Consider the following 17,475-nt stretch of genomic DNA (forward strand, 5'->3'; position numbering starts at 1 on the left):
GGAGGTCTGCACAATAAATGGTGATCTTACTTCACACAATACAATATTGCAGCTACGCAAAGTAGCGACGTTATGTTGCTCTGACTTTTATATTGAGTAATAAAGAAGTCTTTCCACAATGCATGCATTGATTTACTTATTTATTTTGTGACGTCGTCGATGATGCCTGAAGCCTTACTGCCTGTCTGCACCACGTGTCTTCACCCAAAATCAGTTGGAATATTTTGTTATCTCTGTTTATACCCACGTCCACAAAACAATTGCATATCTCATGTTGTCATATCTCAATGTTTTCCTTTGTCGGTATGCTCAGCAGTAATATCTCTATCAACATTTCTCTCCCAGTGTGAGAACACAAAAAAGCAGTACGAAAATCTGCTTTATAGCCATGTACAATTATTCACAAGTAAAATTTGTCTTACCCATGTCTGTGGGATCCCCGGGAGCGTCCAGAGTAGTACGAATAGCCCGAGTACGTAGACTCTGTATCCATGGCGACTGCAATCTGGACCCGGAACTAGGTCCACAAATGGGGCAACACACCTGGCTGCTTAGTTGGACCACACAGAAGCCTGAAGAGTGCTGTCGGTTAGTTGGTGGCAATCAAGTGGCTGCTTGGAACGCCGACACTGGAGGGTTTGACGGTGACCCTGGGGACGCACATTGAAGAAACGTCAACCTTGAGGGAACATAGACCATAAATCTACAGCTGGGGTATAATCTTCAAACCTGCAGTGAAAACCCTCCACATTACAGGCAGCTCTCTGGAGGCTACAGCAGCTGCGCATTCCAGATACGTCAAACACTGCAAAATAGCTATTTACCCTTATTCCTGTGCTACTGACCGACTGCTTTAAGTGACTTTTATAGGACTCTGACACACAACAAACAGTATTATCCTGACGGCGACAGGCTTTGAGATGCATCGTGCAGTCAGTCTGCAGCGATGTTCAAAGAGTCAATATTGCTTCAAAGTAATCCCCAGCTGGAAACAGACAAATTTGCTCAGAATGTGAGGTAAAACTAAACCTCATGCCATCCAGGGGACCATGAGGCACTTACCGTAATCATAAGGTCTTGACTTTCAGCCGATGTTTGTTACGATTCCTGTTTTTGTAAGTAACCGTAACTCTAAGCCTAACCCTAAAACGAGCAGACATTTGGTCGATTCCCCTGTCATTTGCAACAATAACCAACTGTTAGATTGTGTTGTGATCAGGTTTAATGGGATGTCAATCTCTGCACTCTTCTACATTGGCACCGCGTGAAGGTGCCGATGCCAACCTTCAAAATTTAGTGTTAAAATCAAAAGAAACCTGATTAATGTTATGAACAAGACTAAATGGAGCCAGAGACATTCGAAGTGCACTTGATTTGAAGTGGTTGGAGTAAAAGAGCAATGATTGATGTCTTTAAAAGAAAAAAAATTGGCTCAAAATGGTGAGATCAAAAAGCCCAGGTTTCGGAAAGTGCAAAAAAGTGAGAAAAGAATAAGGTGTGTCTTAGCTGCAGGCATGCTTTAAATAGGCACACATAACAAACCTGCATGACAGATACACGCATTTATAGCATTCTAAATTACTCTGGGTGGGACAAATAATGCAAAGGGTGAACGACTGTTCAACCTTCAACCATATTCCACAGTTATGTTCCAATTACAGTGTTCTTACAAACACTTTTAGCGAGCCTACCTTATAAAAGGAGCCTTCCTGGAGAAGAACTGATAGAAATATGTTGGAATTAACCAGTCACCTCTCTCAAACCACACTGTGAAATTAAAGACACCCCCCCCCCCCTTTCTTTGAGGAGTCATCCAGAGTAGGTCAGATGAGCAAAAAAAAAGGCATTTCAATTTTCAAACAAAGCCATTCATCATCGAGCGTCATCATTCTCCTGCGTGTGAAGCTGCTGAAGACCTCTCAATCAAACCCTGCCGTGGAAGTCTCAGCTCAGCCTTCCAGCACTCACAGATTTACTGCAAATTTGTGGCTCCAGTTGCCCTCAAAGGTGGTGTGGATCTTACAAATCCTGCACAAGACATGTCTACTGTTGTGCTTCAACAACCACAGTACAGGAGACACTTCCCCTGATTCAGAGCAGCAAATACCAAGAAACACCTGTCATCTGTCAAATGCCCCAGTGTGATCCAGTACATGGCGTATGTATCCTCAAAGGCTTTTTGGATTGCACCATTTGAATACAATCATTTTAAATGGCTCCTCTGAATGACACATGATTTGGAAAAAGGGGGTTCATAAAGTCTTCAACATGGCTTAAAACTAATATAGTTCAAAAACGAAAAAAGCAGGAGGGGGAAAAAAACAACAGCATTTTGATGGGACACACAACACACTTGTTCACAATCACTGTAAAAAGCTTAACCTCTGATATGAAACAAACTTCCTTTATAGCAAATTAATGCACCAAATGACACTGAATTACAGACTGGATGGAAAGATTATCCTTGATAATCACACCAATACTTCAACATAAACAAAGAGTCTGTTTTAATCCTCCAACGCAAGAGCACACAGTTAAATCATGGATTAATGGGTAAATGAGTGCAGAGTGCAAGGTCACTTAAAGTGCAGCGGTGAGTAAAGACAGAAGTTCCATTTAAAACTGATTTCTTGGCAAATTCTTTCACATCATAAAGACCCCCTCATGGACGAGAGGTCGCTGGAGATCTGCAGTGAGGTAAAACAGGATATGGGGATGTTCTCAAGTTTAGGTCAACCACAGAGAATCCTCATTTTGGAGGGGAGCTCTGACAGATTTTTCGCAGCTATCCAAAACCCCCGATGAGCTGCTAGCTTCTATCACTACGGGCAAACTGTGACAAAATCAAGTGAAATCAATAATATCAAAATAAGTCTCACTAATCCATTTTTTTGTATTGTAAAGTAAAGTATGATTCAAAGACAGCTCTGTTTGCCAACACCAGTTCAAATTCCTTCAAGTAACAAAACACCTGGGTGTTTCACTGTGAGACTCCCTGTAAAAAGAGGCTTCGGGGAACAACAAAGGCACACAAGCTAAAACAAGGAAAAAAAACCTGAGCACAGATTGAGGAGGAAAACAAAAACCCAAACATGAACAACCGCCCAGAGAACATGTAAAAGATCCTCTGCAAGCACAAGACAAATGCTGTCAGCTGTTACAAAACTAATCTCTGATGATACATCCAATAAATGCATCAGATTTGCTACTTAGCATGATTATCGCCAGCTTATGAGACTCAATGAACAGAATTAAATGCCTGGCTTATAGAAGATTATGGTTTATTATCTAAAGTATTTTCCCCCTCAATTTTATCTTCATAACGGACACAACACATTTTGTTGATTATGTGCCTGGCTTAATTTAATCTGCTTGATACCCGTATGTACAACTCGGACATTTTTACTGCTCAAATCTGTATCCCCCCCCCCCCCAATCATCTGTTCATTAAAGTCACGCTGTTAGATAACTGCTTGAAATTAACTGGTGTGATTGGTTAAAATGAACTGCTTGGTGAATGTGCAACATACTTGCAGAGAAACATTTTTTAAAATATTGTTTCTGCCCAGTTGTAGGGTTTTAGAGGCCATTCACCAGCTTTAGCACCTGCCCAGAGGTATAAACTGCAAGTGAAATCTATAGGTTATGGTGCATATATGAAAAAAGGAAGCCTGCATGCGCTCACTTGTTGCAGCTGCAGCTCAAGATTGCTTGAGCTTTCTGAAGCTACTTAAGGAAACTCCAGAGCGCATGGCTCTCACAAACTACTGGACTTATTGACCCTACACAAGATGGATGAAGGTGCAAGCTTCAGTGACGTGGGCGTGCTGGGGCAGAACTATGAGAAGTGGGGCAGTTACTGCACTGCAAACTGGACAAAGACCTGCACGAGAAGAACGTATGCAATTAACAGCGTTGTTTCCCTACACAAAGTGGGAAATTAAATATCTAATGAAGCAGCTCAGACAAAATACAGTGTTTTCATTTAAAGCCTTCATCATTCGCCCTGGAGGAGAAATGGCAACAACATACTGTACAGGTTCTTACACATCACTACCAAAGAAACATTTGGACATAAGTTAGGAAGAAAACCTACAAAATTTAAAGCTCTGATGGGACACGAGAAGCTCATTGGTCTGAGTGTCTGTCAATACCGCCATCTCTCTGTAACCACGATGCCCTCAAACCTCTGTCATTGCCATTAGAAAACACGTCTTCGCTGCAGCAAGATAACTTAGAATAATAAGTATAATAACTATTAGAATATCTCCAACACATGGGAAAGTAAGTGATGACAGCCATCACGAGACAGCCTGGGAATAGAAACAAGTCTGGCTCAGTCACATGCATACTGTGTTCCCGTTCGCCACCAGAACATTAATTCTGTGGAAACAACATTCCAGAGCGACAACAAATGTAACAAGAAAAAATCCCTGAGAGCTGCAGACACACAGCTGAGGCGTCTCACCATTCTGAGACATGTCTTTGTTACCGACTAAAGTGATAAAATCGTGCATAACAGGCCAGAGTCAGGTCCCTGCTGCACCTAATAAGAACTGTGACTCCAACTAAAATGCTTTACTCAATCACCCACTGCCTGATGCATTTTTGTAATCAGGCAAGTAACTATGAGCTGATCCCCAGTGTTTGGTCTATAAACCAGGAGTAGATTTACAATTTACGTCAGTCTTTTATGTGAAATTACAATTGCTATGGATTTAATCTTAAAATTACACCCTCTCAACAGTCAAAGTATGTTTGTAGATACAGTTTATACACTTTCCTAATCAGTCCACTTTAGATGACACAATCTACTCTACTCCCTTATTCACTGAAAACTGTTGAAAATACTTAAACTCATGTTGGCACCATCAACTCAGCAACATTCCAAGCACCATTGAGGACTGACTGTAAAACCATTTAATAGTCGGATTAAGAAATATTATGAGTGCTGTAGGCAAAAACTTATTGGCAATATTCAGGTACATGCATTATATTCAGCCATTATTCTCCTATGCTTCACCGTGGCAACAGGTAGAGAGAGACAAGTGTCGCCCTTTGGTCACCACCAGTGACGTCTACATAGGTTAGCATGCCGCTCTGATCACCATGCTGCTGCTTGTCAACTAAACAGGATCAACACCTGGACACTGTTTCTTCCACCTGCACAACATTTGAATAGCAAACACTGTAACAGAAAAGCACATTTCAACCAGCATCAAACTTGTGATATACCAGATTATTTTAGTTATCTAAATTGAATTACTTTGCTACTAAGAAGCAAATCAAAAGTTTATCATACCCCTAACATCCAATCTTGATTCAAGTCACAGTTCAATGCACAATTTGTAACTGTGTCGGTTGAACTACCACACAAAACACTCCAATAAATGAATTATAGTTCATAATTATTAATCGGTCAAGTTGGTATTTGACAAAAATCCAAATTTGGCAGTTATATTGTAACAAATGCCCCAAATAGCCTGCTGATAAATGATTGAGAAAGTCAGAACAAAGAGGGGTTTTGTTTGTTTGTTTGTTTTAAAAATAAAGTTAATAAGACTTTTTTGTTGAATGATTTGACGGAGCTCCAGAGCAGGTACACTGATACCTGTGAGCCAGCAGCCTGGCGGTGCAGGAGCCAGGAAACTCCCTGGATCCACCGAGGCCTCGGACGTCCCCTCCGCCCGCTTCTGTTTGTACTTTGGCTCTCACCTCTGGGGAGCCATTGCGAGACTACTTTGAACCTAAAGCCCCAACACAGTGGATCAAATGAGCGCTTGCCTCCGTCCCCCGACCCCTTGATCCCTGTTCAGAAGCAGGTTTGAGCCCGTATCCGCGTCTGCCAGCGCCGGCTGGAGTTTCCAGCCGAGCGGCGGCGCACCAGCCGGGTAATGCGGATCAGGTCACCCGTATGAACGGAGTTGACTTTCTGCAGGGTTCCATTGTGGCTCTGTTAGTTTCCGCCTGACACAGGCGGCGTATGAAGGCACACATCACCGAACCGACACGGCAAAACTGTGGCCACGATTCGGGATCAACTTGCCCGTTCTGGGGTTCCGTGTGGGTCTGGCCGCAGTTGGGGGGCATTTAAATGAAGTTGGAACCGCTGCCTTTCATACAGGTAGGTAACAAAGCAGCTCAGGGCGTGTTCCTTTCCTCTAAACCACGCTCTCACAGGCAACAACCGCCTTCCTTCTGCGTGTATAAAAGTAAAATACACGCTGATCTGCAGCTTTGTATGAGCTTAAGGAATCGGGACAGAAGATCGGAGGCTGTCAGGGAGCTTCACACACTACTGTGCCCGCACACTAACATCTGCAGATCATGTCCGACAACCTCACGCATGAAACTCACCATTTGTCGGTGGACATATCATTCCCGCTGCTTCATAAGGTATCCAGGAGGAATGAAATAGTTTTCTCCAGAGCAGACGGTAAGCTACAGAAGGAAACAGCCCTTGGAAACCGAAGGAATCACCCCGGCATTCAGGAATTTCACATGGGGGCAGTACTTGTCATGGAACAAGGATGCGCTACCAATGACCGGCGCTAGGGGGCGCGTAGCGAATCGGGAGGTGAGCAGTTTTTAACTCCTGTGTACGTGAGTGGGCAACAAATTAAGAATTTTATTTTTACTTTTGAAATCTTGATATCTGTTCAGATTTCCCTTGATTACCCATGCCACTTAATCACAACCCCACGAGCCCTTTCGAGCACTATTGTCTATTTAATTGTGTTTATGCACCAGTAATTTGAATTGAATGTGGGTTTTGTGAAACGTCCCCGAGACAAAACAATTAGGAAAAAACAGTCAAAGGCTGCCGAGTCAAATCAGACCACGCATTTGTAGTAAAGGTGACGGTTGTCATAAAATACAAATAAGTGCTGCTAAGCATTCAAAACTAGTTAACTGTCACTTTTATTAAATCCCACATAAGCAAATGAGCCAGGGAGAAAAATACAGTCTGTGATGTCAAGTATCACCCACAAATGAACAACATAAGACTTTTATCTCTTTTCACTTCTGGCACTCCACTGGATGAACAGGGGTGTGTTCTCACACCTTTGCTGTTGTCTCAACAAGGTTTTTATTTGCATTACATGGATGTGCCACATCACACTGAGGTGAAAACTGGCAGCAACCCATTAAACAGATGATGCCAGGGAGATCATTTTCACTCTTTCACATATTGTAACAACTGTTGTGCAGTTAGAATTGTTCTAAATTTAAAAGGTCTTATTGTTCACACACACACACACACACACACACACACACACACACACACACACACACACACACACACACACACACACACACACACACACACACACAGGAAGTTGAGTAGACAGCTGTGATGGTGCTCTTCAGACACTTTGATAGCAGTGTTAACAAGCAGGCTTAGGGACTTAGACAGACTTGGAGCACAATGAAATCTACAAGGACTTGAAGCAACTTCTCAAAAAGAATGTAAAGACCTGGTCCAGACCTTCTTCGGTTGCATGAATAATTTAAGTTCTATCCTTACTTGCTACAGGACAGATAAAACAAAACAATTGGGATTTCTCCTGTCAAATCACTGATTATTTTTTTTTGTGTTTTAAATGCATTGCACAGTACAGCTGTTGCCAAATTCCTGTTACTTTCCCATTGTGCGAACAATTATTTTAAATTGAGAACAAAGTAATGTGAATTTGAAAAGGATTCTAAGAATTCAATCCAATCTCCCAATCTCCTCATTCCTATATATACCCTGGCCCCTCTCATCTGTTTAAGTTTATCTGGTTAAATAAAGGTTACAGCATATCAATTTAAAAGGCAGATCCCGACCAATTGATTTCACATCTCTTTGCTGTTGCTGACATTCATCTTCTATTGTGTTTGGAGACAAAAGGGGGCGTCTCTTGCCAGTTCATTCAGACTCCAAACCCATGAAGGTTTAAACCACCAGGCAACAGATGCCTCCAGCAATTACACAGTTCTATATGAATCAATATTTTTTCCTTCCTTTGAACCGCATCCTCACCCTCAACACACTCCACACTATCTCTGATATATCTCATTCCATCCAGTACACAATGGAGGTCATGACTGGGGCATGACCCCTTTACCTCCCCATGGAGAAGCAAATAAACACAAATGTTGTGTCTAGAATGACACCTTACATTCAATTCTATACAATTTTATTTAGTACCATAACATTTGAAATGCATTATATTTAGATGCATTGATTTTATAGTTGCTCACATGTTAAAATGTTAGGCATTGTGCAAAATGTACTTGTGTTCTAAGGACTCCATATTTTTAGTTATGTAACTTCTAATGAATTACCAGTCTATTTAAGCACATATTTTAAGACGTCAACAACCAATAAACATACATATCTCCATTTTTAACATCTTTAATGTGCCTTTCAGAAATAATTGTTTAAGTTTGCTACGCCACCATGTGGTGCTCCGCTACCATTACATGTACGTCACGCATCAAAACCTCAGCGGACAAATGGAGCGTTTTGGAAGAAGCCAAATGAGTCTTAGAAGGTTTTGATTTAGTCTTCAATTAGATTTACAATATATTATAGAATATGTATTATAATAATAATAACAACAACAACAACAATGTGGTACAAGTAACTGTGTTCATGGGGCACACTATTTTACCCCAAGTATAAATAATAATTGCAACTAAAATCCAAATCCCCCCCCCCCCCCCCCCCCCAATTACCGGATGTGTGAATCAATCAGCTGCGGTAAAATCAGATTACGCAGCTGAATGGGAGCGCGAGGAACCCTCGTAGGCACGCGCCTCGTGTGACGACTATCAACAGCACGTGCTGTCACTTTTTCATGTTTATTCAAAGTGGAAAGCGCGCGCAGATGGCCCCCATTGAAAGAGACAGCCCCCCCCCCCCCCCCCCCCCCCGCGTCCTCCACCGAGATCAATTCAATTTGGTGTCCGGAAGATGGATGGAATTCTCCCCAAAGACACGGAGTTTATGAGTTTAGAGATTTTTTTTTTTTTTGTAAATAGAAGGGGAAAAATGAAAGCGCGTAAAAATGAAGACGAAGTGGGAGGAAATGCGGTTTATGAGACCACACGCATACATTCACAGGGAGACGCTGTCTCCAACAGGACGAACGCGGATTTTTTCAGAAACTCTTTCCAACCAGCCAGATGAGACTCCAGGGCCAATTACATTCAGATGGGGTGATAAATTAGGTTTAAAGGCCAATTAGGCCTATTCAACATTTAAAAATGCCTTAAAGATTTCCGTCAGAAGCTGTGGGGTGTAATGCCGTGGGATAGTCCACGATGATATTAAAAGTTAGCATTTTTGAAGACAAAATGCTCTCCACTAGTTTCTTCAGAGATCCTGATTTGTTTTAAATATGTGCATGAACTTTCAGATTATTGGCCAAAAAATATGGGGACAGTGAGAGAGGAGAATATGCAATAAAACACGGGTGCAATGAGAAAAATATATAGCAATAAAATTATATGAATTTATTCAATGTCTCAAATGGACAGCCAGCCTGACCATTACAGTATAATGCATTGATGATGTGAAGGCAATTATGTTTGAACCATTGCAGCCATAATAAAATAAATCTAAAGTTGAGATCATTCTTGAATCTCTTTCTGAGCATCATAAATGTACCTATCTGTGTGACATATGTTTGCCTTCTGAGACTGAGGGACAGCAGGATGTTGAATGGATGAAATTATGACTCACAAAACTGACAATAGCCCAAAAAAAATTGGTTTAAAATTTTTTTTCTTAACCAAATTGAAACCCAATGAATTTAACTCACCAGATTGAGTCTAATGCATGCACACACACCTTATGACAGACCCGTGGTACAGATGGTCCAAGCGTGGTCTGAATGAGAGGGGGACCATCCGCTGCTGCTGACGCATTGTGGGGGGGTGTCGTCTTCAATACAGCACTTAATGAGAACAGACTGACTCTTCTCCCCCCTCCCGTCCCCCTTTTCTTCTTTCTTCCGTCCATTCTATTCCTCCTCCTCCTCTTTCCAATTCTCCACCTCTCCTCTGCCCATTTCCATCTGTTTGGAGACAAAGGGCCACGAGCCAGCTCGAGCCCCGGGACCCTGCTGGTGAAGTAGGCAGGGATAATGCTGCCCATCCCGGGGGCTGCATTTCAACACATGGACTGGGCTTTGTACTTTGGCTGCATGAGCACCCTTCATATTAGACACACACACCCACATGCACACAGCCATGTACACACACTCACAAGGATGTGCACGTAGAGGTAGAGTGGGTGGGGTGGTTCTTGCCTTGAACATGAACACTTCCATAATGCCCAACAAGCAAGAAAGGAGATGGAGGGGGAAAAGGAGGTAGCACAAAAAGCTCCAAATGTTGTTCCGCATACTGTGAACATATGGCTGTTTGTTGTCACACTCTCACTCTCTGTCCAATTTACACAGAGCTCTCAGAATTAAATGTGCAAATCAATGTGTGTGTGTGTGTGTGTGTGTGTGAGAGAGAGAGAGAGAGAGCACGCTCATGTATGCATGCTCGCGCTCCTCCTGGCTTTGAGTCTACCTGAATGATGATGAGGAGAGGGATGTCCAAACATTGATAATGGCCACTGCATAATCCCCTGCTGTCTGCACACACCTCCTGACATATGGTCACTCCACGGCCTTCACCATTACATAAGCCCACAGCGCAACCAGGGTGGGGGGTTGTAGTGAAACGCTGTCAGACGGGCTGTTCAGTGCCCTCAGCAGTTTGGGCTTCGACTGTCACTTTACCCCCCCCCCCCCCCCTCCCCTTCATGGGAGGTTGGGGAGGGGGGTAAAGAATTGAAGAGGTCTGAAACTATGGAAGCTTTTGGGATGAAGGGCACAAATGGCTTGCTTTACGGAGGTGTACAGATGGACCTCTCTATTCAATAAGCTTGAGCAGAAGTCTATCTCCAGACACTGCCAGACTCACAGAGCTTGTTTTGCATTCTGAAGGGGACAATCTGTTGATGCAATGACAGCAATGAGGATGGCGTCGGAATAAAACCGGGGCCTTCAGATGCTCGCAAAAAAAAAAAGATGAACAAATCTGACTCCATTTTTCAAGCTATAGCCTCACAATATCAACCCCCCCCAAAACAGCTTGCAATATATGATAATGATCCAATCATTGGATGATGTGCAGTGTAAATATTGGCATGCCCTCAGATACTGCACAAGCTAATATATGCCGATTCTCCAACTGTTGACAGTTACAATCTCCAAAATCTGCCACTGGTTTCCTTTGTGACCACGGAGAGTCTTGATCAAAGAGGAAGACATGAAGGAGCATGTCGGAGAGTATGAAAAGACTTTATGCAGACAAGAAGAAACAAACTCTGGAGAGAAATGATTCCTGCAGATGAGTTCCTTAATTTTGCTAAAGGCTGAACTGGAAAATAAAGCAAAATAATAAAGAAAAAAAAAAATCAAAGCAGCCATTGATTTCCAGCCTCTGGATATGTTCACAGTAGAATAAAGAATCTTGTGGGGGGGAAATCTATACCTGGGAAAAACTGACTGCTGTTAGAACTGAGGAAAAAGCAACAGATGACCAACTGTGGGCAGCTAATTTCTGTTCGTGGTTACCAACGGTAATATTTGCCTTGCAAATAAATCTGCTTAGAATGGATAAAGATGGTTCCAACTGAAAGAAGATTAAAAAAAATGAAAAACCTTCATCATTCAAACTTTCATAGCTCCAGTACAAAGCTGGATCAACAATACATGACTGGCTGTAATTTTACACTGGTTAACCTGGTGAAAATCTGGAGCCTAAATACTGTTGCAACATATTTGTGTGTCATAGTCATTAGGAAACCGGAGTGAACAAGGTCAGGAAGAACTTTAAACCTTTGCCACGGTTCCTTTCTGCAATTCACATAGAAATCTCAGTAATTCATTGATGTGGCTGAAATAGAAAATGTCAAAGTCAGATTGAGAATGCGGACAAATGTGAGGGGAGAGGTGGCCCCGGTGAAGAAACAGAGCACTTTACGCTACCTTCACGTACCCGTTTGAAAAGAGAAATGTGGCACTGTGTAAACCTTCCGCCGGCCACCTGGAGACATGATAGAATGGTTTGTATAGATGTTTCTAATGAGTATTTGACACGATGTTGTCTGTTGCTCAATTGGAGCAGCTTAACACTGGCATTTCCAGGGTGAAGGGTTTGAACCCCACTGGGGCCACTCGTGCTTTTACAGAAAAAAAAAAAGGATCTCCCATGATAGTCTAATGAATTCAAGCACTCCCACATCTCCCACACAGCACCCGTTTCAGCCGGTGAAGCTTTTCATGGTGCAATCGATAAATATATAGGTGTGTATCAGAAATAAAGATACCTATTTGGATCCTGTGTTCACACCATTTGGCAATATTACATCTCTGCGCTCACTTGCTCATAAATTTCCATTTCTCCCATCCCTCCTCTCTCCCTGGGTTTCCCACGGGAGGTGCCAGACGGCCAGTAATTTGGTTGTCTTGGCTCGTCTGGAGTAACACCTGCCCCCTCTCTGGGGAGGGAGAGAGCCTTTCAGCCAGGAGCAGAGATGTAGTCTACCACTGCCTTTAGCTGCTGACCACTGTGAGTGTGTGTGTGTGTGTGTGTGTGTGTGTGTGTATTTACTGAAATCTGCACTTCACCTTGTACTGTTTGTACAATGTAATAAATGTGAACGTAAACTTATAGGTTCAGAAAAGCTCTGCACGCTGATTTGCATGTTACAGCTAAACATATGTGCACGAGTCCGCGTTTGACCCTCATGTCACGCAGATCGGCTTCAAAAATGGCAAGACTTTTTTTCTTTCTTTAAAGTATTTCCATTTTAATTAAAAATAACACCGGAAAATATGAAAAGTCTGTCCAATAGAAACCAGCTGTCACACGATATCTACTACAAAAGATCTGCATAAAGCAACAAGTAGCCTACACAACCCTGAAGAGACAAAAAAATCTTTGGATAGAGGATATGTTTTTTTTTCCTTTCACTATAAAATTACTTGTTGAATTTCTTAATACAAAGTAGAGACAAATAAATAAACATTTTGTGAAAATAACAACATCAAAACTTGAACTTCAAGATAATAAGTTCAGGCTATTTTTTTATTATTAGTGTGGTTTTTTTTGTTGTTGTCTTTTTGGTCGCAGCAAAAAGAGGTTTGCTTCCGAATCGCAGTGTTGACCCACAGTGGAGAATGTGGTCAACGTGAATTTACTCCATTACATTATTCTGTCAGTGAAATAGTTTTCTCATCATACTTTTTTTCTAAGCATCCGATTTGTATTCTGGGAGCAACCTCTTAACATAATTTAGGGAAATAAAATTTGATGGAGCCTTAAGCCCCATTCTGAAGTGCTTATTGTTGCTATTGATAGACAACAGACGTGACATTAAAAAGATGACAAACATAGGTCAAAAGAATAAGTTATGAATTAACACAAAGTGCCATTTTTAAGAGCAGAACACATCACTTTGTTCAATTTCACAGTCTAACATATAGAAGCAACAAACAATATACATTTATACAAAAAAGACGCCAGCCTACGATTACAACATAAATTAAATAGCCTTAAATATTAACACAAATAAATAAATAATTCTGTACACTTTCAAAAGGAAAAAAATATTAAGGTCACAATTTTATGTCATAAGTGGCACTTACGCTTTGAATCTTTTTTATTCCCTTGCGGAAAAACATCATCTACACTAGACCTAAAGCAGCTATGTCGTTTATCAGCGTTATTTTGAACTTAAAAACGCAACAGTGTTTTTTTCATGAAGCCTCCAGTTGATGCAGGCAGGCTCGGACCGGATGTTACACCTGACATTTTATACGGTCAAACTAATGTCATTCTGTAAGACTGATCAAATTAAAGATTCTCTGAAAGCCAATTTTGTGATCACGACAATCCCTCCAGATGTTGTTGCGTCTAAGTGGGTAACCTGAACACTCCTCATTACTGCTCTATGATCATTATTGTCGTCATTGCATCCAGCAGTTCTAACGACTTGTTCAGTGTTGAGACTTTGACAACTTCACGCCTCAATATCAGACACGAACGGACCCGGAAGGTTTGGCAACGTCCAGCAGCATCCGCAGATGACCGATGGGACTTCCTAAGAAGGGGGGGGTTTAAGAATAGTTTTTTAAAATTATTATTATTTCAGTTTTTGCAGACTCCGACACTACTTTCACTTTCACGAACATTATTCGGGCGTGTGTTTTTTGTGTTTGAGAGCTGGGTGAAAAGCAGAATGTATCAGTAATGCATATGCGTTTAAAATCCCCCCCCATCAGTCGTAGCTGCCAACCTTGCCAAACCCAGTTGACGCGCAGCAGGCGCCTGAAGTCCAATAACCCATCCATTTTTGTCTCAATGGGGAGGGGTGGGGGCACTTTTAGACATCCAGGACGTGATTGAGATAGGATATATAGCAAATAGCCAGTCTGAGTATCTCGATCTTGGAGAGTTTCTTGTCCGGGGGCAACGTGGGGAGTAATTTCCTTAGCTCCGCGAAGGCCACGTTAAACGCCTCCACCCGGATCCTCTCTCTGGTGGCGTGGGCCGAGCGGTACTTGGCCGTGGCCCTCCGCCTCCTCCTCTTCTCCTCGCGGCTCAGAGGAGGATCGGCTTTGCATTTCGCTCGCTCCTCGCCCTCCGCCGGTTCGTCCGAGGTGCAGCCAGTCGACTTAAAGCCGTTGAGCATGGTCTCCGAGTCGGACTGAGTCCATGACAGGTCCGTCTCAGCCTGGTCCGGACTCAGCATCATTTTGAATCTCTGAAGATGTCGCTCACTCCTCCACAGGAACCTGTGGTATAAAAAATCCCCACTGATCTCAACCATCCGCTCACAAATATGATGCACATTCTAAAATACTAGTATCCTTTTAAGAAAGTCGGTGTTAACAATACAGACTGATCCAAACTAAAATTAAAAAAATAAATAAAAATAATGATAACGAGCAGATGCCAGCCAAACGGGACTGTTGTCAGTGTTTTCTACAACCCCGAGGCCCTGAATGAGACATCCCAAAGTGAATTATTGTTTGGGTGCAAGGGCCCCAACACATCTAAATCTACATTTCGTTGCACGATAAAATAAAATACTGTAAATATTACATTGCACAAAAAGTCTCTTTAAGAATTTATTTAATAGGCTTTTAAAAGCCAACATAGCCTTCATTTTTTCCCCATTTGATTTTTGTGTTAATTTATTGTAATTATTATGCCTTTGAAATAATGTAAGCTGTGATCATTTATGAAGCAGAAACTTTTTTTTGTGAATTAACATAATCAGAATTGGCCATCTGTCACAGTGTGATGAACACATCTGCTTGGCTGGAGTCAGGATGGCTTGACAGCCTGGACCCATAAGACGGCAAAGATTAATGTAAAATAATGTCATATAGCCGGTCAGGGTAAACCCGCAGGACATCTTAGCACTTTAAAACTTTAAGAGTCATCATACCCGTGGTCTATTTTACAGTGCTACATAAAAAAAAACTACAAAAATCAATTTCAAAACAGCGCAAATTAAACTAAACTGATTTGTTTGTGAAATTTTTGAGACTCACCTTGACAAAAGAGCTGCGAGGCAAAATTTCGTATTTTGGAAAGTGACTTCAAAATTCCTCTTGGACGGTATTTCAACTCCAAATTAACTCATATTCCAGCGAACTAAATGCCGTCAGATGGTGCTAAGAGGATTCCCCGGTCTCGGGAAAACAAAATAAAAACAATGCAATAATTAATGCAGCTAGAGAAAATAAACTAGTTTTACTTTTCTTTTAGTCCCGAACTTGTAACACCCAGGAATCACAGCTGGGGTCAAACGTCAACGGAGGAGCACCGCAGCTGCAAACAGCCCGGCGAATTGAAAGACAAATAGCAGATTAAAGAAAAATAAAGATAATGATGCTGTAACACGGGATTAGTCAGATTCCAGTCTGATCTGGAGAGACAATAGAGGAGATGGGCAGATAGCTGGAAAAGTGCAGCCAGAGCTACTCGTCCCTCCGCCTGCTAAAGATGCTGATAAAGAGGCGAGATAAGCGAGGTTCCTCCGTGTCGAGAAGCAGAGGAACGAGGGATGGTGCGCAGATAATCCGCCTCTCTCTCTTTTCTTCCGCCGAGTGTCATGTGCGAGATAAGATCCAAACGATCCCGACTAATAAAGGCTCACTTGAGGGACAGAGGGGATGGAATATATTTGAGGAATGGTATTGTCTAACACCGCCCCCTCCCTCACCCTCTCTCCCTCACACACCCCCTCCCTCCCCTTCTTCACGCCCCTCAGCCCTCAAGCGCTCTCCCTCCCGTGGGAGTAGTGGGCAAAGGGAAAGCAGAGATGAGCGCATGATAAAGGATGGAAAAAAATACAATGCGCGTGTCCGTGGTGTGAGATTGTGCACGTGTTTGATGAGAATTTTTTTTTTTTATATCTATAATGAAGTGGATACTCTCAAATTATCAGCGGATCCGGCTAGAATCTGGATTTGCACGAAATCTGTCTCGTGATGGCGCAAAGCTGCTGTTTGACTCCGACCTGTCAAATAATCACTCCAGACAGCAGATGTGGTTTGATTCTATTGGGTTTCTGTAATCACAAGTTTTGAACAGGTAAAAAAAAGAAGTGATCTCTGCATGTCAAAAAGTGGTTTCCCGCCGTGCAAAACGCCTCCAAGGCAATTTCTAGGTAGTTCCAGACAACTATTTCATTTGGAAAGATGAAGTGCAGATTTCCCCCCCCAACGAAATCTTGTGTAAATTAAGTTTTTAAAAAAAAATAAATAAAAAAGTGATATGAATTGCTGAAACAAAAGTATTGGTTTCAAGTGTGCATGTGAAATACACAAGTGTGATGATGATTTCAGTCAGGCCTCATGATGATCAAATATTGTATATTGTAGCCCGGTTTTGTTGATCCTGTAATTATTGATAATAAAATGGTTTTGCAGTTTTTTAGAATGATCTCAGTGCCACATTTTTAGCAGTATTGTTGCTAAACTCCAGCTATTCTTACATTACTGTGTCTCAGCCGGGTCCTGAGCTTGACTATTTGCTCACTTTGTGTATTTCATGAACATTTTGGAATCCACTACAAACATACATTTCCTAGCTGTAGGAGTGTTGTTGCAATGGTCAGCATTGTGTATAACTGCATCTAGCTATAGTTTACATAGGAAAGTTTCCCTCCTCCCACCTTCCATCCGTGTGCCCAGTGGCACCAGTGTCAGGTTAGGAGGGCACGGTTCCAGAGGAGGCTCAGTGGCCAGCGACTATGTGGACTGGCTGCGCCTAACGAGGTGATTAAAACGATAAGGGGAAGCACGGATGACTTGCCGTGGCCGGCAGCCACACACACACACACACACACACACACGCACACACGCACACACGCACGCACACACACACACACACACACACACACACACA

General features: G+C 42.2%; 2 protein-coding genes across 4 annotated transcripts in view; both read right to left on the reverse strand.

The window, feature by feature from the left end:
• vangl1 (VANGL planar cell polarity protein 1) overlaps positions 1-6,524 on the reverse strand; it is a 29,140-nt gene extending 22,616 nt beyond the window's left edge. For 2 of the 3 annotated variants that reach the window (XM_003966454.3, XM_011606134.2), the window contains exons 1-2: positions 6,358-6,524; positions 423-650 (exon numbers count right to left, since the gene is read on the reverse strand). In XM_003966454.3, the coding sequence (XP_003966503.1) occupies positions 423-493 (71 nt within the window). In that variant the 5' untranslated portion in view covers positions 494-650; positions 6,358-6,524. Of the gene's footprint in view, positions 1-422; positions 651-5,611; positions 5,907-6,357 lie in introns of those variants that run through there. The other variant, XM_029840370.1, reaches the window with a different exon arrangement.
• A 6,321-nt stretch (positions 6,525-12,845) lies between these two features.
• On the reverse strand, positions 12,846-16,225 carry nhlh2 (nescient helix loop helix 2). Its single transcript, XM_029840431.1, has 2 exons — positions 15,615-16,225; positions 12,846-14,849 (listed from the first exon to the last, which is right to left on the reverse strand). Exon 2 carries the CDS (start codon positions 14,807-14,809, stop codon positions 14,438-14,440), a length of 372 nt encoding a protein of 123 aa, XP_029696291.1. The 5' UTR covers positions 14,810-14,849; positions 15,615-16,225; the 3' UTR covers positions 12,846-14,437.
• Positions 16,226-17,475: the final 1,250 nt, after the last annotated feature.

This window comes from Takifugu rubripes, chromosome 8, assembly GCF_901000725.2.
Source record: "Takifugu rubripes chromosome 8, fTakRub1.2, whole genome shotgun sequence".
In the NCBI taxonomy this organism is placed as follows: domain Eukaryota; kingdom Metazoa; phylum Chordata; class Actinopteri; order Tetraodontiformes; family Tetraodontidae; genus Takifugu; species Takifugu rubripes.